The following is a 25,501-nucleotide window of genomic DNA, read 5'->3' on the forward strand; positions in this document are numbered from 1 at the left end:
TCATCCTGACTTAACCCTACTTTTCACATTGACCGACGGGACACAGGGTTGACTCATCCTAAGCTGGGCCCCAGAGTGTGGCGTGGGGCTCTGTGTGCAGCAACTACTCAGCCACGAGGCCTCCCTTGTCTTTCCCCGGGACAGATGGTGTGCTCAGTGGGGGAGGAACCAAGCAGATGTGAGCAGCTATCTTCAGGTTGTGGGGGAGAGGCACAAGGCCTGTGCTCCAGGAAAGCAGAAAAGCATCCATTTTCAAATCCCAGCCTCCTTGCATGGAGCAAAAGGCCACATTTCAAATGTCCTGATGCGTAGAATTCTGGAGAGCCATGGAAAGTGTGGTTCCCTCCTGATTTCATGCTTATCTCATCCATCATTAACTTTGTGAGAGTCTGTACTGGGGAGAAGGGACCTGGGTCTTTGTAAAGTCATGCCGAAAGTGTCTTCCATTTTATACTGAGTCTTTTTAAGTTATTGCAATCTGTTGAAGTCTTTGGACTGGCATCCGTTTTCCTTCAGTTTCTTAATGAGTCGTCTTCGACTCTAATTCAAGAGGAGGAAGAACTTTCTTCCTGATTCTCCCTCCACCTTCTCCTTTTCCCTCTCTGCTCATCCCCTACTCCCTCCCGATGACCTCCTTCTCCACTTCTTTTTTGTCTTCTAAGCTCTCTGGCATATATTACCTGCTGCACCCACCTGCAAATCCCAGTTAGCCATAGACTTCACTATTTTACGTGATTAAACTGTGCATAACTGATCTGCACAGTTTTTAATCCCCTGCCCCTCCCCCCATGCATGGGCTGAAACCCCAATGAGGATTACATTTTTGACTCTGTTTTACTCTGATGCCAAACACTCAGTCCTCGCTACAAGTCTCCCATTCTTCTCATGTTCCTGATTAGCTCTTTCTTCCCCTGTAATAGAAGCTTTGGAGACAGGAAAAATAGCTGCTTCCCATTCCTCCTGAGCTGTTTATTATGTTTAATTAGCTCCTTTATGGTGATTTTTTTTTTATTGGCCAGGATAACATTTATATTTGAAAACTTCGTTTTCAGCCACGGCTGACCTCTATTTACTAAGTTAGGTCTGGCTTCCATGACTTACCCTCCAAAAAGATTGCTACGACCTTTCAGTTACCCAGAAGACACTCATGGGTCGTGGTAGCTGGTGAGCACCTGGGCATCAAAGACATTTCAGTTCCCCCCATGGAAGTGAAAAGGCAGATCTGTCACCAGCCGTGTCTGGGATGCATATGCCAGGTGTGACAAACAAAAAGAGAAACTGAGAGTAAGCAGGTTAAGTTTCAAAACAACAAGAATTTAGGATCTAATAATATGCTCAGGATTAGCATGCAGGGCTTTCTTCACTGGGCATGAAGTAAGATTTAAGGAAGTGGTTGACCAGCACATCCAGAGTTTCTGGTTTTGCTGTTTTATGTTTCTCATATGCTTAGCCACGTAGGAAATGCCCTAAAGTACCTTACTGGAAGAGTCTAGTCTTCCGGGGAGTTTTTCTTCACTGTGGTAATGACCATAGTCAGTGGGCGTTGGGAGGTTAGGTAAATGCTCTTCATTTACCTGGATGTTTGGAACCAGCAAACTGTGGGCACCCTATAGCTCTGATTTCCATCTACAGCGCCCAGATTCTTTTGGTTGCAGGTACAGAAAGTCCAATTCAAGATGACTAAAGGAAAAAGAACACTTTATTCACTTAACAAAGGAAAGTCCCAGGGAAGCTAGCTAGCTTCAGATACAGGTTGGACCCACGACTCATCTCACTGTCTCTATCTCTTAGTTCTGCTTTGCTCTTTTGGCTCCATTCTTAGATTCTTACCTCATGATGGCAAAATGGCTGCCAGAGGTCGGGGGCTTTTATCCTTTCCTCTCATTAATTTCAGTTGGAAAAGCCCACCCACCTCTCTCCCTCGTTTCAAATATGTTTAAAGTTCTGGAATTGGGTCTGACCTAGAATGACAGGACCACACTCCCACCTTTGAATGGTGGCTAAGGATGGGGGGTTCCATGCTGACTGGCCAAGCCTGAATTACATGTCCACCCTGAATCTCCTGGAGTGAAAGGAGAGGAAGGGTAGGTTCTGTAGGGAAGTATTAGTTCTGTTACCAAATGAAGGGAGGCTGGATGCCCCGCACGGGCAAAACAGTGAAAGTACACTATGCCCAGATCATACCCGCCACTGCCTCAGTGGAGTAGAAGTCTAATCGTTTGCTCTAAGCACATGCAGCTTTATTCTAGAACTTCTGAGAAAGATTTGAATTCAACTCACCCAGTTAGACATCTCCCACCCACTCTCCGGGGTGGGTACACCTAATTTCGCATGTCTGTAACTCATGTATGACTTCTTACCTGCAAGTGTTATTTCTGGTACTTGTACACCAAATCATACATGCACCAAAATCCGGCATTCTCCTGACAACTTACATCTCCTTTGAATCATTTCCATCCAATTTAACGCTGAGTGGGAAGTAAATCACCACCTCTCCTAGGCTTTAAAGTCTTTTACATGTATGCAAGCTTTTGAAAAAGCTGGACCATAATTTTATTTGGTGTGTGGGTGTGAGTGTTTGGGGATGAAGATTGATAGAAATGACTCCGAAGTTCCTGGTTAGATATGCTGTAAGAGTCACATTCAAGATTCTGTCCGCCACAAGCACCTATTTGACCTTCATATAGTTTCAAGGACACTGAGAAAATGAAATGCTTTCTTCTCTCCCTTGTAGTCTAGTGTAAATTGGCAAAACACATGGTATAATGAAATTTATGGAAGAACCAATTCCAGATCACATTTCACTCTTTATGGCCTTGTTAAGAGGGAAATAATCCTCACATTTTGACAACTTAGTTATTTTTAAAACTGTGAATTGGTAAGTAAATTACATTAGAGACTCCAGACAGTGGGGCAAATGTCTATCTCCAGTCTGACTTTCTCGGCTGTGGTGCTCAGCCCCCTTGCTACTGCCCAAACCCACTTATCCCTACCTGGCGCTCTCCTGAGTGTAAAATAAGACCACATGAGAGGCCCAGGGACTTCCAATTTCTGCCTTCCTCAAGGAGGCATCAGTCTTGGTGGAAGAGACATCAGCTTCCTTCGTTCTTGGCATCCAGGAGTCTTGCTGAGTCCACAGTCCAGCAGAAGGGAGTGTGACCAAGATGCTGAGGCACATGAGTGACTGTCATGAAAGGAAGAGCGATTAAAACTGTCTCCATTTCATCTGAGAGTCAAAGCCTGTAGCACCCAAAGGAGACCCCAACAACACTTTACAGAGTGGGGGTGAGGTGAAGCCAGCTCCCCACCTCTGGCCAAGAACCCTGTGATCTTCAGAATAAGCCTACATCTGCAGTGGAGTAAAGGGCACAACACAGACAGCTGCTAATGCAAAGCCAGGCTCCGTCCTTTCTCTCATTGGATCCATACCCCAAGAGTGGTGCAGATATTTTCATCCCATTTTACAAAGGAGCAAACTAAGGCAAGTAATGATGAGCTAACTCACCCAGGGCCATACCAAGGGGGTCCAAGCCCAGTCAGCCTGGAGTCAGTGCTCAGGCATTTCACCACTGTGCCACCTGCCTGCACAGAGAGAGGGTTTATTAGTCTGGGAAGACTGAAATGCTTCCAAATAAGGCTCACAGTCAACGAATCATACTTCTGGTGACACATCAATTTCAGAGCGGTTGAAGGGAAAGCCTCTAGGTTGTGAGATTTTTTGCTCTGTTTGATGCTTTGTAAGCTTAGGAATCTTACCTTTTATACTACTATTGGTTGCTTTTCCTCCGGAGTTCCTGAGAGTCAAATGTCAGTGTGTGCAGAGTGAAGATCTGGGCTCTTCTGTGTGGCTTGTTTCCATTCCTTTCCTGCCCCCTGATTAAATTTCTCTAGGTTCCTGTTTTCCATCATCCCTTGCTGTGACACACCATCCTTCTCAGGGGAATATACCCGGGATCACTATTCATAGATCTGCTAACATCCTCACCCAAGGTAAGGGTAGATTCTTGGGGTTGAGCATATGGGATGGGGAGAACACATGCCTAAGTCTTGCAAAGTGGTGGCTCAAAAAATACGTTTTGAAACGAAAATACCGTCATTTAGACAAAATGTCACTGTTATATAACATCTTTCCTTAAAAATAGGTGAAAGAATAATTTTTGAATCATATGTGCACAAAATCTAGTATTTCATGTAACAACTCACATTCCTATGAATTATTTCCCACCAGTCAAATCTACATATACCAGCCAGTAGGTAAGTCAATGGCATTGTTGAAAGTCATTGTTAGGATCTTAAGGGAGCCATTAAGATGTAGACAAGGAGGTTCTCTCCAAGAACTTGTATGTTGGGAAGAAAAGATATCCCTGTGGAAAAGATATTACTGATTTTGAGGTATGCTATTTTGAGTTTATTTCAAATGACTGCGGATGCCTTCTTTTGAGGAGAAGATCCTGGAGAATTATTGCACGCATCAACTTTTACCCTAAATGCTGTTGTCACAACTCAAGAATAGTGTGCTTTCAGAGGTCAGAAGTTTACACAAACATTTGAGATAGCTGTGCCAGATGTTAGAGTTTGACTGTTGCAGACAGACTGCATGAATTTTGGGCCAACTTGCTTTGGAATCTAGCTATGCATCTTTTTTATACATGGTCTAACTTATATGTATAAAACAGTTGTTTCTAACACATGGTTACATGTAGTTATAATAACTCCACCAAGGAGCTAATGGATGGAACAAACCTGACCCGCTAGAGAGCAGGAAGGGCTGTGGAAGGATCACAGCAGAGGTGGGATTAGAACCTCACCACCGCGGTGTGCACTCAGTGGGCAAATATCCCACAAGAGAAAGCTCTAGTTCAGCTCAGGATCTGGGATCTGAAGTGGGATCTCTAAAGAGTAGTCAGAAAGGAAATTCAGAAAAGTGGGAGAGAATAAGATGGGAGAGGGTTTTGAGTTAACCTTCTTAAACTTTGGGCTCATGGCAAGGATTCAATAAATACTTGCTAATTCATGAATCAATCCAATGTGCAGAGTTCTATTTAGACTAATCAAAAGGAATTATCTCTTCAAGGTAAGACATGCTTTTTCACTTTGGTCAGTCATTATTGAGCACCTACTTTGTGCCAAACATTTTTTCCTAGGTGCCAGGAATATGGCGGCGAGCTCAACAAAAGCCTTGTTCTCATGGAGCTTAGATTTTCATCTGAGGAGGTAACCGCCGGTAAGCAGAATAGCTACATTAAGATAAAGATCATGTGAGCTAGTGATGGGCACAAACTTGAGGGAAGAGGGATACTTTGGATAGTGTGTCAGATGATCTTTGAGGAGGTAATATGACAAAGCTGGTGCTTCAAAAGAACATCAAACACAATTATTTCTACACATAAGAGTCCATGGAGTGCCTTTCCTCCTCTGAGAGGTTCTGTTCAACCAAACCTTCAATGCCAGGCCAAGAGATAACTTCTGTCGGACCTTCCTCACTTCTGCAAAAGTAGCCTGGTCTTCCTGCCTCTCTGGATGACCTTAGACTGGCCTCTCACCCTGCTATAAAGTCCCCCTTTCTTATTTGTGACACAGAGATTTCTCTTCCTGTGAAATTACCAGCAAGCCCTTACTGATGAAGCCTGTAACCCATGCTCAGGAAAAGGAAAAGCTCTTTCAGACCATGGTTATTCAAGCTTTAAATATATTACCTCTTTATTTCCAAATCAGCAGAAGACCCATCATTCACAAGTGTATTAGTCAGGGTTCTCCAAGAAATAGGAGCAACAAGAGAAGTGTAGATACAGAGACATGTATTATGAGGGACAGGCTCACACAATTATGGAGGCTGAGAAGTCGGGAATCCCAGAAAGCTGGTGCTGTCGTTCCAGTCTGAACCCAAAGCCCCAGGAACCCAGAGTGCTCTGTCTGAGGACAGAAGGTGGACATCCCAGCTCAGAAAGAGCAAATTCACCCTTCCTTTAATGGTTTGTTCTATGCCAGCCCTCCAAGGATTCAGTGATGTCCACCTGTCCTGGGGAGGGCCGGCTGCTTTACTCAGTTCAGCGGTTCAGTGGGAAACACCTGCACAGACACACCCAGAAATAACATTTATCAGTGTTCCCTGAACAGGAACAACACAGAAAAGACCTCCAGATGAAGGAGCCACAAAACCAAAGAGAAAGACAAGTCCAGCTTGACAAGGAATGGCTTAATTAAGGGGACTTACAGATAGAAGCCTGTCTTGGGTAGCCACAGAGGAGTAGAGCTCAGCAACCCACCTTCCCCCCATTATTTTTTTAAGATTTTATTTATTTATTTGAGAGTGAGAGAGCAAGCAGGAGCAGGAGGGGCAGAGGAAGAGGGAGAAGCAGACTCCCCGCTGAGCAAGGAGGACATGGGGCTCCATCCCAGGACTCTGAGCCTAAGGCAGATGCTTAACATGAGCCACCCAGGTGCCCTAACCCCACATGCCTTTAGGACCTGTGTTTGTAGCCCAAGAGACTGGGAGTACCTAATGAGGGCTCACCTAAGAGGAGAACGTTTAATAAGTGTGTGTCACTGTCATATCTCCAGGACAGTTCAAGGATGTTATGTCCTAAGGGTTTGCTTAAACAAAATGAAAGAATTTGGGGGTGGGGCTTCGGTGCTCGTTTGTCCAAGATGGCATTAGTCTAGCTCACACAATCTGCCTATCCTTTGGCCCCGTCAAGTCAACATGTAAAATTAGACCATCACACTGAGAACTACAGCTCCCCACATAAAGAACCTCTCTCTGTCTATCCCCTAACACTCAGGAATAAATATTCCTTTAGCAAAAAGTATAAATAGGGTTCAGGCATATTTACAGTGGAACTATTTGCCCTGCGTTCATACACATTACTGGGCAGAGGGGTTAACAATCAGAATTTAGAACACCGAGTGAGAAATGCCACTGACTTAAAATAGACATTTGAGACACAGAATCCATTTTGAAACCAAGGACTCATATTTGGACACAAAACCAGACCTTTGAAAGACTATGGAGGAATAACTTAAATTTTTTTCCCCTCCTCTTCCCTTTTTTAAGAAAACCATTGGTTTTCACTCAGGATTTCCCAAACAGAAAAGTTGAGAGTTTAAGCTGATTTTTATGTTCTTTTTTTTTTTTTTTTGGAAGTTTTCTGTTTACTTTCCGTCATTTTTCTACATTTTTCTTTTTCAGATGGATGGCAAACAGCTTCTGAAAAACATGCTGAGAGCTTGCAATTTCTACCTATGGCTACATTTTATCTAACTTTAATAAAAGCATCAGCAAGCAGAAGTAGGAATGTCCATGACACACTTCCTGATCTGTGCAAACCTCATAATCAGTGTTGTTCACAAGCAGCTTCTTACTCGGGGTGGATGTTGGGGGTGGGGTGGGGGGAATGGGTAGGAAGAGAAAGGAGAGAAGGTAGGACAATGCCTCTTGAAGCAAACTCAGACAATTAAAATTCCACTGCGTGGGCACCAACATCAGGAAAGATTTCAATCGAATAAATAATCTTGGGCTAGGAAACCTTGACACAGAGCCTCTGAAATCAAGGTCTCTGGAAAATTCAGACAGGAAAAGTTCTGTATATAGCATCACTGCTTTTTGGCAGAGGACTGGAAAAATTGAAATCAAATGCTGCAGTCAGGCAACTTCTAAGCAATTTCAAATAAGTACAGTCGTAATTCATCTTTAGTCAAACTATGTGAGATTTTAATAAGAGCAACCGGAAAAGTTCTAGAAGGAAAAGATCACTTCTAATTCCCATTGTTCTGCAAACACTCCCTCTCAAGCACTGATTTTTTTTTTTTCCACAGTTACTGAGTTGGAATCTGATTATTAGAAAATGAGGAAAGGCAAACCATATTCTTTTAGTCCAGTAGCAAAAAAGTGTGATTATTAACTCTTACATAATTCTGGGAAGATGATATGTAAGTATGGTTATTTATGTGATTTAGCAGAATTTGTGCTCTTAGCCTCCCACCCAAGTAACTGAAGACGTCCAAGTAATGGGGCTTTGAAACAGGCTTACAGGGTACACTGTGCAAAATAACATCTTTGTGTTTCCCAAAGTAGATCGGTGGTGGTATTTCTGAAACTATTTATTCAAGCCTCCGTTTTGCTCTAAAGATACATAAACATCTCCTAAAGTACTATGTCATCTACAGAAATCTTATACAATAATATCATCCATCATACCTGAGCAGCCACAGTCATTAACACGACCCAACTTGACTTGACTAACCATTTAGTGTTTACTAAGACTTCTCCCACTCTTAAAAATTCTGTTCTACACTAGGGTCACAAACCCCAGTGTTTTGAGGAAATAATAAAGTTTAGAAAAAAAATCGTATAGTACAGGTGTTTTAACTTATAATTTTGGAATAATTATTACTCACAAGAAAATATAAAAATACTACAGACAGGTCCAGTTACACCCTGCACCAAGTGCCCCCCCCCCCCCCCCCGCAAACCAATTGTAACATTTTATGTAACTATAGTACATTACCAAACCAGAAGATCAACACTGGCACCATATTATTTACTGGATATCATTAACTAGATTCAGACATTACTGATATTAGAACAGGTTTTAATTTGGACACAGCAAGAGGTAACTTGAATTATTTGCATGAAATTCATTCTTGGAGGTAACAGTCTTACAGGGAATTTGAGTTCACTGTCATCAGACCTGGATACTTAGAGCGAATTGTCACTGAACTTGTTTGTTCATCTATAATTTGAGAATCCTAATACTACCCAAGGAAGTTGTTGTAAGTGAGAATGGCATATATAAGGAATCCACCCCCCCCCCAAATAATAGTTTCCTTCATTCCTTTATGAGACTTCAGCTCTCACAATTTTTAGGAGTCCCAGGTGATCCAATAATCAGCCTGGTTAATGTGCTTAGCTTGTTTGTTTTTGGCTCAGGCTGGTTCTCTTTCTCAGAGCCAACATCCCCAACATCCCTGACCGAGGCACATCCTCAAGATATCTGAAGTGGGAAGTTTCAACTCTAGAATGGGGCTTAATGCTACATTTTTTAGAAAGCAGCCCACTACCTAGGAAGTGACTTGAAAACTTTAGGACTGCCCTCCTCCATGGAGTCATGCTCTACCCAGCAATCTAGTTACTTGGACTCTGTGCTCCTGCAGGCTGGTGACTCAGCTGGGGTTGAGTGCTGAGCTGCACTGTCATTCCATTCGCTTCCCTGCTCTGGCTCTGAGGTGGACCCTGGAACAGCCCTAAGGCTTTGACTCTGGGAGTCAGAAGGAGGAGGGATCAGGCAGTCCTTAATTGTGGGTTTTCCTTCCGCCTTCTGACTACCTGCCACCCTGTGCAGGTGCACAATTTGCACTAATTGTAGCATTGGTCCTGAGGGTGACAATAAAACCCATATGGTCTCCTCCACCTCCTGGTTTTTATTGTGTCTCACAATGATTTGTCTATCATAAGCCAACTGGGCAAGTGCCATCTTTCATTCTCTTTTTGGTACACTGCCTGCCCTTCCTTAATGCCCAATTAATAAAATTACAGAAATAACCCTCCTCTGGCCTGGTGTTCTAGAGGCAGCACCAGGCAGACAGATTGGTGTGGATCTCCTTAGAGCCTGGGTGCTGCACAGAGGTCCGAAGGTCACTGCAGTGCTGGTTGGGAGATGGGGTGGACAGAGTCAGGGGAACAAGAAGGTTGTATGGAGGAAGACATATAGACAGGAGCCATTTGAAGAAGGGAAACTGAGGCAGGATGGGATGGGGGTACCTAAGCAAGGATTTTGTGAAGAGCTTTAACCTTAGGACCAGACTGATTATTTTCTTTAGCCTTGGCTCTGCCACTGACCAGCTATGTGCTTTGGACAAATTCTTAACCCTCCTTAGCCTCTTTTTTCTCATCTGTAAATGGGGATAATACCACCCATCTCTTGCATCATATATTGTGAAGACAAAAGTTTAAAAAAAGGGGGGGTACCTAGGCCCTCAATATATGTAAAAGTAATTTCTTCCCTACCCTAACCTTCTAGAAATAGCCAAGCACCATTCTATGTAGAGCCCTTCATCTGTCAACACCTAGGCACAGAGGGCCTACTACATTTTATACAGGCATAGGGATTCAGTTTCCGCTGACCTTTAACACTGGGTGTCAGGTCAACCTTGGGGAACATAGGCAGACCTGAGTAGCTGCAGGTTGCTTTATACCGAGGAAACTGAGGCAGGCCACGCCCTGAGACATAAATGGCGTCTTGAGGACCCTGAGTTAACAGGTGCGAAGGCCTCAGCGCAGAAAAGCAGGTGTTTTATTTTCTACAAAATAGCGGGAAATCGCGGAGAGGTGGGGGGGGGGGTAGGTGCTGAGACTGTCTTGGAGCCAAAGGTCGAGCTCGCGGTCCTTGGGGAGGCTCGAGGGCGCGCGGGCGGAGGTGAGGGGGGGTCGCTGCGCGGGCTGGAGCTGGGCTCGTGGGCGCGCGGCCCCCTCCCGGCGCGGCGCCGCGGCCGCCAGGTGGCACCACGGCGGGGCCTGGGCGCCGCCCGCGGGCGGGGCGGGAGGCACGAAGGGGTTAAAGAGTTGGCGGTGCCGCCGCCGCGGCTCTTCGGGGAAACCCACCGGGGTGCGCGGAGGAGGGAGCGGCCGTGGGCTGCGGAGCCCGGCGCCGCGCCGGGTGGGGGCGCGGCCAATCGGGCGGCGGGCCCGGCGCGCGCGGAGCCAGGCGACATGGAGGGAGGCGCGGCGCCCGGCCGCCCCTGACGCGCCGCTCCGTCCCGGTGGTCGGCGAGCCCGAGCCGCCCGGGGCCCTGCGGCGCGGAGATGAGCAGGTCCGCGGCGCTCCTCTTCTGCCTGCTGGGCTGCAACGTCTGGAAGGCGGAGACCAAGACGCTGCGGGAGCCGGGCGCCGGAGCCCAAGGTCGGTGCGCGGTGGCGGGGCCGGGGAGGCGCGAGGGCCGGCGGCCGGTGGGCTTTTGTGTCGGCCACGGGCCTGCCGCAGTGGCGGCGGCGGGCGGGGAGGCTCTCGGGCCGCATTGTGTCGACGAGCTGCCGGAGCCCCAGCCGCAGCCTCAGCCGCCGGGCCTGCAGCCCCCGCGCCTCGCTCCCGAGGGGGCGGCGCCGCCGGGGGACGCCGAGGTGCCCCGGGCAGAGGCTCCGGCGGGGTCCGAGGCCGAGGCCCGAGGGGCGCGCGGGTGGCACCAGCTGTTGCTGCTTCGGGGGGGCTCGTCTACGTGCATCCGAAGGTCCTTTCCTTTATGCCGTGACACGGACACGAGGCTCCATCTTCTCCTTCGCCCCGGCGAGAGGGGCTGCCCCGGGGTCGCCGCCGTCCGATCCACCCTTGGGGCTTGGGTCCTGGACACCCGAGTGCGAAGGCTGAATTCGGCCCTTTTGTTGTGGCGGTGGAGGAGGTGGCCCCCGCCTCTGGAGTGCCCCCCGCGCCCTGGGACCCGAGGTCTGTGGCCGCTGCCAGACACCAGCCTGCCGCAGTTTGGGAAAGTTTCGGGGTCTTCTCCCCCTCCCTGTCCGACGTCTTTTCAAGGCCTTAGGGGATTTGCTCAGCGCCCCAGGAATCATCCCCAAAAGGGTAGACAAAATTAGAACTGGGAGGCCTTAATCACTTAAAAAAAAAATCATTTCTAGGTTTGTATGTCGCCAGCGCATGCCTTTTGTCTAATCTTTGGCCTCTGCAAATCTGCTTTCTAGACCTGGGAGTAATGGCCACAAGCCTGTCTTTTGTTTTTAAAATAAGAATTTATTTGGAGGGGGGGACCCCGAAGCTTCCTTTGCACGCGTGTGTGGGGACAAAATTGAGTGCTTCTGTGTTGCCTGTCTTTTCAAAAGGGTGAGTGAGGCCGGGGCAGATGAGCAGCTGCAGTCACCCCGGACACCGCTGCTGGGCCTTCCTGGGGCCTCTCTGGGCTCCGGAGAGAGTGTCCCTACAGCTCTGTAGACCCCCACCCGCGGACTCCTTGCCCGTGTTATTTCCTGGCAGAAAGGTGTGAGGCCTGTAAGGTCTACTGTGTGGATGGAATGAACCAGGAGCACCTCATCCAAGCGGACACCATCCTCTTGCCCAGACCCTGACTTACCCCCTTTTCTTCATGCTAACCTCCTTCCCTTGTAGCAAATATTCAAATATTGCCCGGGAGCAGAGAACCCTGGGTGGACTTCCACTCATGATGTTGCGACAGGCAAAGAAGGTCCTATCTACCCATGGCTGGGTTTAGTTTGTTACCTACATGTTGAATTAAAGGTTTGCCTATTGGTCCCTTGCTGGATCATTTGCTGGCATCTCTTTCATCATTTTTTTTTTTATAGCTGTGATATAATAGGACTGTTATGAACTGTGTATAAATTTAGTAATGTATATTGTGGAAAGGGGGACATTGGCAAGGTACAAAAAGACCCATATGTCTCTTCAGTAGGAAATGAATGTTTAGAACATTAGATCATCGGTGTAGAATTGTAGTCTCTTTCATTAATACCCTACTGCTCTTGGAATCAGCTATTTTAATGAATATGATATTTGTGTTTCAATGAGGCCATTAATTCCAAAGAACGGGGTGAGTGTTTTGCACTTGAAATCAGAATATATAGAAACATTAAGTTCATGCCCTTATAAAATAGTGGAAGGCATGGCCTCAAATGAAAAAAAAAAAAAAAAAAAGTCATGAACGAAACCTGCTATGTTTAAAACAGTTGAAGACCAAACTTTACAGAAGTCTTACTGCTAAAAATCAGATTGCATAACTAAACTGTCAGAAATGGAATATTCTTTGAAGTGGGTGAGAAATGGTCAACCAGTGGGATATTTATACCATGGTTTGGAGTGCCTTAGTATATGGTACGGTTTGAGTGTAAGACCAAGTGTTTTGGAATATTTTTCCCCCAGGATTACTGCTTTGACTGGGTAGGATTGCTTCTTAAAGTATTGAGCCCAGGACCTTCACCAGAAGTCACAGTCTCACTATCAGTTATCTAGGTTTTGGGCCAGGACCTTTTTTTTTTTAAGATTTATTTATTTTAAAGAGAAAGACTGTGCAGAGCTGGGGGGAGGGGCAGAGGGAGAGGAGACTTAAGCAGATTCCCCACTGAGGCCCAGGCGGGGCTGTCACAGTCCCCACAAGGGGCTCTATCTCGTGACCCAGAGATCACTACCTGAGCTGAAATCAAGAGTCAGTCACTTAATCAACTGTGCCATGCAGCCCTGAGCTAGGACCATTTTTAAGAGAATAGACAGTTGCTCCTTTGAGGTTGGAAGATCACCTTCCCCCAACTGTTTTCCTCAAACCATCTTGACACTCAACTTGTATGTAACATTGTTTTTAATTCACCTCTTTTCTCCTAGATCCCATACAGGGGGAAGGAAAATGCTACATTTTGATTTCACTCTGCAGTTCCCCAGCAAGTTGGAGTCTGTTTTGTATGTAGTTGGTGCTCAGGTAGTGCTGAATGAGTCAAGGATTGAAGATAGCTACTGCACACATTATAGTGCAACATAGTGCACTGTTTAGAGGAAAACTTCGATCTTTACTTATACTCTCCCTAAAACCTGATTAGTAAGTTTTGCTTCTGTTGTAGAAATGGTTCCTTGAATCATGCTTTGAACATGCCTTGTGCTCATACCAAGTTCACACCAACAGAGTTTAGAAATGGCTTAGGAAAAATTACTTAGAAACCTGGAACCCACAGATAGATACTGTGTATCCTGTAGTATTACAGGTAGATCCCTGAAACTAAATGACACCGTCTTTATTAAACAAGTCTTTGTCACTTCATCTAAGGAAATGAACATCTGCAACATTTCTTAGCATTACTTTGCCCTTTATATATTCAAGATAAAATTTAAGGTTTGACTTCAGATTATTCTTCCTGTAGCTGCTTTGACCCAGCAAAGGGATTTCATAGGCAACAGCTGTCCAAGTGAAGTTTTGCTTTGCTGATCATGGATTTGAATTAGCTCTGGAACACGATAATGGGCTTTTATGAAGTGTTTCCCTCTAAGTTTCTCTAAAGCATTTATCATATCTACTTTTTTTCTGAGGAGAAAAGCAACTGTTATTCAGAAGTACCAACTAAATTTTACTCTCTTCACCTCTCGGACAACTGTGCATTAAGCTGGCTTCAGAGAGGGGCTCTCCTGGAAGCGGCAGTAGGCTGTGCAGATGTGCTCCATAGGGACATAGTTTTGAAGCCCAACACTGTTGCTACGTGCCAAAAGAAAGGTCAGAGCTAGGTTAAGGACTTCATGCTCAGACTTAAATTGTATGATCTTTAGTTTGCTGCTCATTATCTAATAGTAAGATATTTTGCAATGATGTGCTAACTTTATGTTCATCTCCAAAAAGCTACAATCTGTCATAACATTTGAGCTGAATGGTTGGTTTTCTTTCTTCTCTTTGAGAGGTCTATTCTTTGCCAAATTCAAATTTCAGTTATTAGAACAACATGATCAGTTGAAAGACCATGTAGCGATGTATGTATCAGGAGGATCACCCGACAAGCATGACTTATGCTGACACTATGTTAAGAACATAACATCTAAATAAAACTCACATCCTGGGAAACTGTAGCTCTTGGACTGGCTGAGGTCACCGGGCTTTATTGTGTACCAGGTGTGGGAACTCTGCAAAAGCCACCGCAGTATCTAGGTAGTTTCTGGCCAAGACTTTGAAATGACTTTATGAATTATTTTTGTATCGTATTTGTACTTTTCCTAAAATGTTTTGTAATTTACAGCTTATTTGCTTAAAATTCTAGCCAAGGAAAGGAAACTGTTGTATAGATTTCTAAACTAATAGCTTGCAAATGAAAGTACTTTTTAAGCTTTACTCAATTCTTCTTTCTAAAGAAATTACTGATTATTTCTGTAGATCTAGCTGTACATTTTTATTGTTGAGAAATACTAATTTAGTAATTCTAGCAACTACTACATGCTAAAAAAAGCACAAGGAATAAGTTGGACATAACAGACATGTATAATAATACTGAAGGAAAACTTGTTTAAAAAATTTTCAGAACTCTAGATGGAAGAATTTGTCATGTGATAACACCTATCTCCTATACTTTTTGTGAAACATGTCTAATGGAAGTTATCACATACTTCCATGATGCTTTTATAGTTTTATCGAATAACAAAGAAATAATTGTAACTAAGTCATTTTTGTTTGATTTAACTGAATGTAATTTAAGGACTTTTAAAGACTTTAGTCCTGGCCAAGCTATTCAGTTCCACTAAACATGGAACTGAATGTATTTAAAAAAAATTTTTTTTAAGTTTCTTTACTTTTCTTAGTGATTTCTACACCAAACTTGGGGCTTGAGCCCACAACTCTGAGCTCAAGAGTCGCATGCTCCCCCAGCTGAGCCAGTCTGGCATTCAGAAATCCATTTTTAAAATTAAGTTTCAGCACTCTAAATAGACCAGTTAATTGTATGAAATAATTATTTTTAAAGAAATTCTACAGTGTGACCCAATAGTATGCCCTATGTTAAGAAAAGAATTGTTTTTATAAAATCAGACTTGTAAATAGGCAAAATTTGAGGCAATTCATGACTCTAGAAAGGCTTCATAAAAAGTTCCCTAAGAGCAAACAGTTGAGTCAACATATTTAAGGTGATTCTACCTTCCTCTGGTCAAGCCTCTATTTTAAATGATTTATTCACCAGCTCCTCTTCCTCTTGGATTCAAATCAGTGTGCAAACATTTGCTCCTTTTTATTTCTTTCACTTACCCTTTACAGAACTTACTAATCCACACAGATTCAAGTAATGAAATCTTTTTATGTGGATGACCCCATTTTTTTCTCTCTTGCCTTGACATGATGTCTTAGCTCTGTTCCTTTTTCTCCAACACAATACTAAACCTTTCCCTTTCAGTGCTCTGCCTCCAGCTCATCTTTCAACCTCCTCCAACCCAGCACACCAGAAGTCCTCTACTAACTAGACTCAAAACCAGGGTATCTCCTTAGATCCTTTCTCCACTTTCTAGTTCACATAGTTGGTAGTGTTACGGGTGTATTTATATGGCACACTTCCGTAGATGTCTTTAGATCAAAATAGATACATTTGTGTAACATAGAAGGAACATTGAGGTCAAGTTTATCCTCCTTGTTCTGGAGACAGGGAAACTCAGGCCTAGAGAATTAAGGTGACCTGAGCTTATGGCACTTTCTTAACACACAGACCCTGTGGAAGGTAGAAGAATGGCCCCTGGAGATGTCCGTGTCCCGAACCCCGGAACCCGTGAATGTATTAGTTAAATGGCAAGAGGGACTTTGCAGAGCTCAGGAAGGATCTTCAGATGGGATGATTATTCTAGATTATCCCAGGTAGACCCAGTGTAATCACAAGGAATCTTACAAGAGCGAGGTGGGAAGATCAGAGTCCAAGATGGAGATGTGACCATGGAAGGAGAGGGCCAGTGTGAGAGAGACAACGAAGATACTTCACTGCTTGCTGTGGGGTTGAGAAAGGGCCATGTTCCAAGGAATGCAGACAGCCTTTGGAAGCTGGGAAAGGCAAGGAAATGGCTTCTCCCCCAGAGCCTCCAGAAGGAATGTTATGTTGCTGACATCTTCACTGTAGCCCAGTCTTAAGCCACTGAGTGGTGATATTTGTTATGGTAGCAATAGGAAACGGATACAGATACTGACCCCTAAGGAGTGTAAAAAGAAATGGGCACCCAAGCAGTCAGGGTAATGGTACAGCAACGGTGGACCATTTTGGGGAACCAAAGCTACCAAAGATAACATTTGGAGAAGTGCATGGAGTTTTTGCATCTTTTGAACAAAATCCTGCCAGATTGGAGCCATGTTGAGGATCCTTAGCAAGTGTGTCAAGGACCTCCCCCCACCACTATCACCAAACAACGTTCTCTCCCAGATGAACTCAGTAGGCTGTGATTTATTCATAAGCAGAGCGCATCAGATCTTCTGTGTTTCTTCTAGAGTTGGAATTAGCCATACCTGCAGGAAGAATACGGAACCTCCCAAACCCCTGCCAAAAGCCACTTTGAAAAATCTTTCTTGCTCTTTTTCTTTCTTTTCTTTTTCTTTTCTTTTGAGAAAAAAAGAGGCAATGCATGTGAGTGAGCAGGGGAGGGGCAGAGGGTGAGGGAGAGAGAGTCTCAAGCAGGCTCCACACTTAGTGCGGCGCCTGACATGGGGCTCAATCTCATGACCCTGAGATCATGACTGACCCAAAATCAATAGTCAGTTGCTTAGGGACACCTGGGTGGCTCAGTCGGTTGAGCATCTGACTCTTGGTTTCAGCTCAGGTCATGAGTCCAAAAAGTGTACTTAGGATTCTTTCCCTCTTCCTCTCCTTCCCCCTCTGCCCCTCCCTCTACTTGTACTTGTGCGAATACACACATGTCTCTCTCTCAAATAAATAAATGTTTAAAAAAATATAAAAAAGAGTCAGACATTTAACCAGTTAAGTCACCCAGGTGCTCCAGAAATCTTGGTTGCTTTTAAACTGTGGTCTAGTTTTTGTCGAAACTTATCACTTAGTGACTAAACAAGGTAAAAGAACCTTGTCCTTGAATGTCACTGTAGGCCGCCCCAGTGCCTTTACATAATAAAAGGATGCTGCCCCCCAACTTGGAATGGCCTCCCAGGTGTTGTCTCAGGGGCTCAGCACACCGTCTCTGATACCTGTGCCTCTGGAGGCTGATGAACCCCACCCACTCTGGGCCCCAGGCCCCAAGGCAGGCAGAGGGAGAACTGGGTGAGACACCTGGACAGAGCACCTGTTGGGCATCATAGCAAGAGCAAAACCACTTGATCTCCTGCAGTTTCTGTCTTGCTGGGAGCAAAGAGTTAAGCTCAGTGTAGCCCAGAGAGGGGAGCTACATGACATGTGAGCCATTTGAACAGGTCCTAGAAGAGCAGCAGATGGGGTCTCTGGTGGTTGAGTGCAGACGTGTGGGATTCAAACCCCAGGGGCTGGGAGAAGGAGAAGGAGAATGAAGTGTCCCTGCTTAAGTCTTCTCCCCAGGAATTGAACTTGAGAACAGAGAGAAGCTTGGTCTTCTCGAGTTCAGGGCTTTGGTCGAAAGGTAAGTACAGAATGGAGAAAAGCAGAGAATCACTCAGTTACTCTAAGGCCAAAGAAGACCTTGTCTTCCCATTAGATCTCCTAAACAGTGATTCACTCATTTCTCCTCATTTTCATGATCACGTATCCCTCGCTCTCGTGAGGTACTTGTTGAAAGCATCCTGTCTTTTTCTCTTCCTGTTTTAATCTGTTCTTTCAGCCTAAGGTCTGTCCACGGGTCCCTCTTCAAATGCCATTTTGTTCTGCAGAACAACATTTAATACTTTCCAGTTGCCCGAAGTATGAAGTCTAAATTAGTCTGGCCTTGACAGCTTTCCTGCCTTTCCTCATGTGCCCGTTCCAACCTTTGCACCCTGCTCCACCAGCTTAAATCATCTTCTCTAGCTGGAACGTTCCATTCGTCACCCGGGGGGGGGAATTCGGTATATCCTCACCTTCCCTTCCCTCCACCTCTGGCTGTGCTCCCGTTGACGCTCTTACAACCCTAAATACAGAGCACATACTGTAGGAAGACCCTCCTAGACAAAAAGGGTTGTGTGGAGGGGAACACCTGATTTTGGGGTAAGCTTGTTCAAATCCTTATCCTCTGATGTTTTACAATCCAGTTAGAAGGAAACTGGAAAAGTAAATTAAGAAGGTATCGCTAAGGGACTTTTTTATGTAATTGGATAAGAGTCTCTTGAGTAAGATGAAACCTAGTAACACTTGTCTGACTAAAAGTCCACCATAAGTTGTGATGTGTATTTCCAGGTACTTGAAGGATTTATCCACAGTGGGACACAGGAAGTTTAATTTTAGAGAGCATAAGCATGAGGACATCACTCAGGGCACCTGTTAGTTATAAATGTGGTTAAGAGATGGCCTCTTGGTGATCAAATAGTTAAACTGTGACAGCGTTGATTGGAAATACTGGTACTGTAGTGATTTCCAATGTCAGGTAAAGCTCCGAATAATACTTGCAAAACAATTAGGTAAAACTCATATTACTTAAATTGAATGGGAAGATAAGGTGATTAAATATAGATCTGAGGGGCACCTGGGTGGCTCAGTGGGTTAAAGCCTCTGCCTTCAGCTCAGGTCATGATCTCACATCCTGGGATCAAGCCCCGCATCAGGCTCTCTGCTCAGCAGGGAGCCTGCTTCCTCATGTCTCTCTGCCTGCCTCTCTGCCTGCTTGTGATCTCTCTCTCTCTCTCTGTCAAATAAATAAATAATCTTTAAAATAAATAAATAAATGAATAAATAAATATAGATCTGATATGTTCCACTATTTTGAGCCCTTAATTTTATGTAAAACATATAAACACATACTCAAATGTGGAAACTGGCAAGATCTTTTGGATTTGTGGGAAGTATCAAGTGGCACAGGAAAACCTGGCTTGGGGAAGGATAACTTTGAAGTGAGTGTTGAGTTTATAAAAGATTAGTGTCATCATTTTATTTGTTTTGTTTTAAGCTGTACCTCATAGAGACAAAGAAATGTGAGTTTAATAAGGGAAGTTAATCATTTCCAAGTCAGGTGAGCATTTCATTTGCTTTGACTTACTTTTTTTGAGCTCAGAATTTGAATGGAAAGATTACTGAATTTGTATTGAGGGAAAGATTTCTAATATAAATTTTTTTCAAGATTTTTACTGTATTTTATTTATAGAGAGAGAGCACACAGAGAGGTGCAGAGGGAGAGGGAGGGAGAGAATCCCAACCAGGCTTCTCAATGACCATGGAGCCGAATGTGGGGCTCGATCTCATGACCCTGCGATCATGACCTGATCAAGAGTTGGACACTCAACTGACTGAGCCACCCAAGCACCCCTTTAATGTAATTTTTAATGTAATTCTGACAAGGCTGAACTAAAGTCACTGAACACTTTGGTTAAGCTGTGCTCAATCCCTAAGGTGAGTCACATTAGTAAGACTTCTGATTTTTGTAAATTATTTTATTCTGTTATTTTTTAAGATTTTATTGATTTATCTGAGAGAGAGAGAGATCACGCTCAAGTGGGGGCAGGGAGAAGCAGAGGGAGAAGCAGCCTCCCCAGTGAGCAGGGAGCCCAGTGGGGCTTCATCCCAGGACCCCGAGTTCATGACCTGAGCTGAAGGTAACGTTTAACATGGTGCCCTGGTGCCCCAAGACCTTTTGACTTTAAAACAATAATCAACAGCACAGCGTCAGTGGGTGAGGTGTTAGCTCCTCCTTCTTACCCTGGTAGTACCTGGGTATGGGGGTGGTGTGTGTCCTTTGCACCCCAGTCCTTTTTGGAGGCTCTGGGAAATAATTTGCTTCCAAACTGATTTAAATTACAGTTTCAGAATCTAGTCCCTTGCAGTTAGATATCAGGCCGAGGTTCCTCTTTCTTTACTGGCTATCAGCCTGGAGCCTTTCTTTGTTCCTTAAGGCCACCTGCATTCTGTCATCTTGGCCCTTCCATGGCTAAGCCAGCAGCAGCACCTGCAGGCCTTTTCACATCTCACCCCTTTTTCACCATTCTCGGACTTCTCCTCCTGCTGCATCTCTCCGGCCCCAGCCAGAGAGACTTCTTTGATTTTAAGATGGCCTGTGTGATTACCTTGAACCTTCAGATAATCCAGGAAAATCTCCCTATCGTAAAGTCTATAACCTTAATCACCCCTGCAGTACTTTTGTCATTTAAAGTGACATATTTGGTGGTTCCAGGGGTGAAGGGGGTAGACCTCTTCCAGGGGTTCCTTCTGCCTGCCACAGCCATAATGTGGACAGGGGGTCCCTGGGCAGAGAGGATAGGGAACCTGCCATAGAGGTCAGTGAGAATGGGAAGGCAGACGGCAGAACGTCTTCCTTTGGCAAGTTCCAAGGAGGACTCTGAACGGTAACTCCTCCATCCTTTGCTGCCCTGAGACCTTGCAAGTCCAACACAGTCTCGTATGCAAGGAGATCCTAGGACAGCTTATGGGATACCAAATGGTCTGTTTCAAGCAGCCCCGAGTTTTTGTAGTTCGACCCTGAGAACTTGAAACTGCAATTCAGTTCGATCACTGTGATTTAGTGAATTCACTGAATGGTAAATATTAATGGTATCTGTAATATGTTTAATGTTAAATCCGTGTGATCGTGGCAGGCACTCTCTGCTTCATTCACAGAGACATGAAAAGTACGAATAACGACGGGCTAACATGCCTGGGGTGCTCATTACCTCTCAGACATGATGCTGTTTTGTACCCTGATGGATTATCGTCCTTAATCTTCACGTCACTCCTGCGAGGTGTAAATATCCGTCTCATTTCATAGAAAAGTGAGATAATGAGAAGCAAAGAAGTTAAACCATTTGCCTTAAAACCCACAGTAAGTGGCAGAGTCCCCTATGTGACACAAGGCAACCCGCCCTGCGTCCTCGGACAGTGCTGCTGTTGTAAGAGTTGGCGGATTACATCATAACGTCCCACAATTTTGATCCTACGGCCTTTTACCAGTGTAAATAAGGGCCTATTAATGGGTTGTTTTTATGAAGAAAGACAAATCTGCGCCCTTGTGTGGTCCCTGCTTTGCTTTTGAATGATGGAAAGCAACCTTGAACAGTTATTTACTGAGCAGCTCCTGAGGGCCAAGCTCTGCGCCTCATGTTGTGTGGGGTCCAGATGCGTAGAAGCGATAAGCAGCTCCCACAAGTAACTCCTGAGCTCTTGGGGGAGGTCCTGTCGAGCAGGGTGGGATTTGGGGTTACACCCAGCTGGGCTTGGGGGAATCTTCTGGCTTGTGTTCAGAGCCCATTAGTATTTGGCAGACAGTTTACATAACAAGAGAAACTTGTTAGGACCCAGCCATTTGGAGAGTTGGCGGAGGGGAAGGATGTGGTTATTTGTAAGACGGTTCTCCAGGTATGTTTGGATCCGTAGAGCGTAATGAGATGGCCTTGTTCTCCTTAGGGCATCAAGCGAGGGCTTTAGTCGTTCTGAAGTAAGCGTGAAATACCAGTATTTATTTGGTATTTGAATTTACTTGCAGAAGTTTAATCTTTTTCACTCTTAAAAAAAAACCCCAAAACTGTCTACATTCTTCTTTGCTTATACAATGATCCAGAAAATAAATTTTTAAATGATGCTATTATGGGACTATAACAGATTTTTTTCCAGTTTATTTCATGAAAATGTTTAGTCATGCAAAATAATGGAAAGAATTTTACAGTGAATACCAATACTCACCACTTAGATTCTATAATCACCATTTTATTATACTTGCTTTATTATCTATCAGTCCATCCATTTATCTGTCTTCTGCTTTGATGCATTATAAAGTACGTTTCAAATATCACTGTCCTTTGCTCCAAATACAGCAGCATGCCTATCATTAATTAGTATTCAATATTTGATTTTTTTAAAGGAAAGTTTACATACAAGGAAATAGACCAGCCTTAAGTGTTGACATATGAATATACCTGTGCAAAGCCAAATCCCATCATGATACAGAATCTTACCATCATTTCAGAAAGTTCCTTCATGTCCCCGCCGATAAATGTCTGCCTCTATCACTTAGGGGCAACCACTGTTCAGATTTTTTCCACCATAGATTGTTTCTTGCCTCTTGTAGACCTTCACAGAAATGGAATCATACAGTGTGTACACTGGCTTCTTTGTTTGCTGTAACTTGTTTTTTAGATCCATTGTGATGCTTGTAGCAATAGATTGCTAAATAGTATTCCACTGGGCGAATATCTTACAGTTTATCCATTCTCCTGTTGACGGACACACAAGTTATTTCTGGGTTTTGGCTGTTGTAAATATAGTTGCTCTGAACAATTTTATACAGTTGCTCTTTGGGCATGTTTTCACTGCTCTTGCGAAAAAAAGAATTGGGTTATAGGTAGGTGAATGTTTCTAGTTTCACAAGAAACTGCTAGACTTTTTTCCAAATTGGTTGTATTTTTCTATACTCCCACAAAAAATTTCTGTTGTTCCACATTCCTACCATCATTCGGTGGTGTTAGTTCCTTAATTTTAGCCATTTTGGTGGGCAGATTTGTACGTAGTAGATAGATAGAGTGATAGACGAACAACCCAGTGCATACATTTCATTTTCCAGCTGTAATGGGCTTTCAGTTTTGAAGACTGTTCAAGCACTTTTAGAAATCAAAATTGAGGGGGGTGCCTGGGTGGCTCAGTGGGTTAAAGCCTCTGCCTTCGGCTCAGATCATGATTCCTCAGGGTCCTGGGATTGAGCCCCGCATCAGGCTCTCTGCCCCACGGGGAGCCTGCTTCCCTTCCTCTCTCTCTGCCTGCCTCTTTGCCTACTTGTGATCTCCGTCTGTCAAATAAAATAAAATAAATCTTAAATCAAAATTGAGGTTTCACCATTATGTTTATGTTCAACAATGTTTTTACACAGACTTTTATTTTTCTTTGATAATTTATTCAGGTCTATCACATGACCGGATCATCCCCTCACCAAACATCCCATCTGATCATGAGAACCACTTGATCCCATCACCTGCCAGATGAGCCATGATCCATGCATGTGGAGTGTGTGTGTGTGTGTGTGTGTGTGTGTGTGTGTGTGTCAGGGTAGAGAAGGAATAAGAAAGAAAAAGAAAAAGTAACCCTTCCAGAGTCTAATATTTGCATACTGCTGAGGTTATGTAGGTTACATGGATACATGGGACTAGAAGTGTCAAGTTTCAAAGCTTGTTCTCTTTATTTTTTATTTAAGAATTGATTAATTGATTGATTGATTGATTGATTGGAGAGGGAAAGAGAGAGAGAGAGTGTGTGTGTGCACCAAGGGAGGAGCAGAGGGAGAGAGACAAGCTGACTCCACACTGAGCACGGAGATCATGACCTGAGCCAAAATCAAGAGTCAGACAGATGCTTCACCAACTGAGCCACGTAGGCGACTGGATGTTTGTTCTCTTTAAAGGAAACCTAAGGGTTACATGCTAGTTGCAAGGTGTAAGAATTGATACACTCAAACAAGTGCCAGGAACTGTTAATGACCAGGCAGCTTCTAGAAATTACTGGGGACTGTTCATTAACCCTTTTGAGTCAATAGTGTATTCCGTCAATCCCTCAAAGTATTCTAGTAGCCTCTTGTTAAAAAAGTTAAGATAGTAAAGTTCTAAACATCGATTCATGGAAGTCAGAAACTTTGAATCAGAGTTGAGCATACCAAGAGATCTACTGGAAAAAAATGGAATTCCTTGACATTTAAAAAACTCTCCTAACAATTGGTATATCTTTTGGAAATTGAGACAAGCTATGGTTGTTTCCTTATTTCCCTTGCTTGTGCCATTAACCTATAAGATACACATTAGACGTTTCAAATGCACATGCCGGCTCACATGCAGATTTTGTGGGATCAGGCTGTGCCCAGAGATCCATGTCTGGGATTAGGGAGGAAGTGGGTGTTTAAGTCAGGTCCTCTAGTTTTCAGTTCAATTTCTTCCCCCATGTGGCCTCTCCTAATTTTTATTCTGTTTCTGAGCTGCCTTTTAGAAACTGTATCCATGCAAAGAACAGTGACACCTGTGCACAGTTTTCCTGCTGTGTGTACTGTTGTCTTGTTAGTGCAGGTACTTTCCCCAAGCCCTTTGTCTTTGGATTTCTACCCAGACAGAATTAGTGGCATTAATAGGCCTTCTGTTTAAATTAAAATAGAGATTTCATAAAAGGAGAAGGTTGGGTCTTTTTCCCCCAAACTTAGAACATTTTCTTGCTTCTGTACTCCTGAGATTTGTTTGTTCCCTCTGATACCTGAATGTGGAACCTCAGAACCCTACGATTATTCCTGTTTAATGTGATAGAAAAGCATTCTCTGGCAACTTCTGACCCTTCTATTATCGTGTCTATGTTTCTGATATTAAGGAAATCTGTGGTTATTCCAAGTTAGGAAAACAGAATAGCATTAGAAAAACGCAAGTCTCTTATGGCAGATATCCTAATACAGAAGGGCAGAGTGTACGTCTTCGGGATGGCATTAAGGAAGTTACTTCTGTTTAATGTCATTTGATTATTAAAATAGCCCCATCTTAATGGGAGGTTGGAGGTAAGTGGCTTTTAGATGTTCCCGTTAGAGCAAGGTTTTTCCATTTTGGCTCGGTTGATTGATCTCTTTCTTTGTTACCTACCATCTGCTGTCCATGTTTTTGAATGTGCGATAAAGCATATGGGAAAGGAATAGAAAAGTTAATGCATTCAACTGGTGAGGGTGGAGGACGCGGTGCCTGCAGTCTGGTCAAGTTTACAGCCCATCTGCTGGAGCGCAGGGAGCCCTTTTAAAATGTAGCTTTGCTCTCCAGGCTCTATGTGCAGAGCCCCCTCAGTCCACAGCTTGTCCAAATGTGACGAGTATGGCTGCCGCAAAATTAAGTCTCTCCTTCCTAAACTATTTCACTTGGCGCACAAGGCATATGCTCAGTGCACGGTTTTGTGGGCACGTTTTTTCCTTTACTATAAACTTAAAGACCGCCTAGTGAAATTAAACTTAGAGAGCGG

At 44.2% G+C, this 25,501-nt stretch overlaps 1 protein-coding gene across 1 annotated transcript in view; it reads left to right on the forward strand.

Annotated features, from left to right (window-relative positions):
• The first annotated feature begins 10,651 nt into the window (after positions 1-10,651).
• The window catches only part of FAM171A1 (family with sequence similarity 171 member A1), a 127,861-nt gene continuing 113,011 nt past the window's right edge, over positions 10,652-25,501 (forward strand). Inside the window, exon 1 of the mRNA XM_032880918.1 lies at positions 10,652-10,898. Within this exon, the coding sequence (XP_032736809.1) occupies positions 10,802-10,898 (97 nt within the window). The 5' untranslated portion in view covers positions 10,652-10,801. The remainder of the gene's footprint in view (positions 10,899-25,501) is intronic.

The sequence above is a fragment of the Lontra canadensis genome, unplaced genomic scaffold (assembly GCF_010015895.1).
Source record: "Lontra canadensis isolate GAN:19392208 unplaced genomic scaffold, GSC_riverotter_1.0 scaffold72, whole genome shotgun sequence".
Lineage (NCBI taxonomy): Eukaryota > Metazoa > Chordata > Mammalia > Carnivora > Mustelidae > Lontra > Lontra canadensis.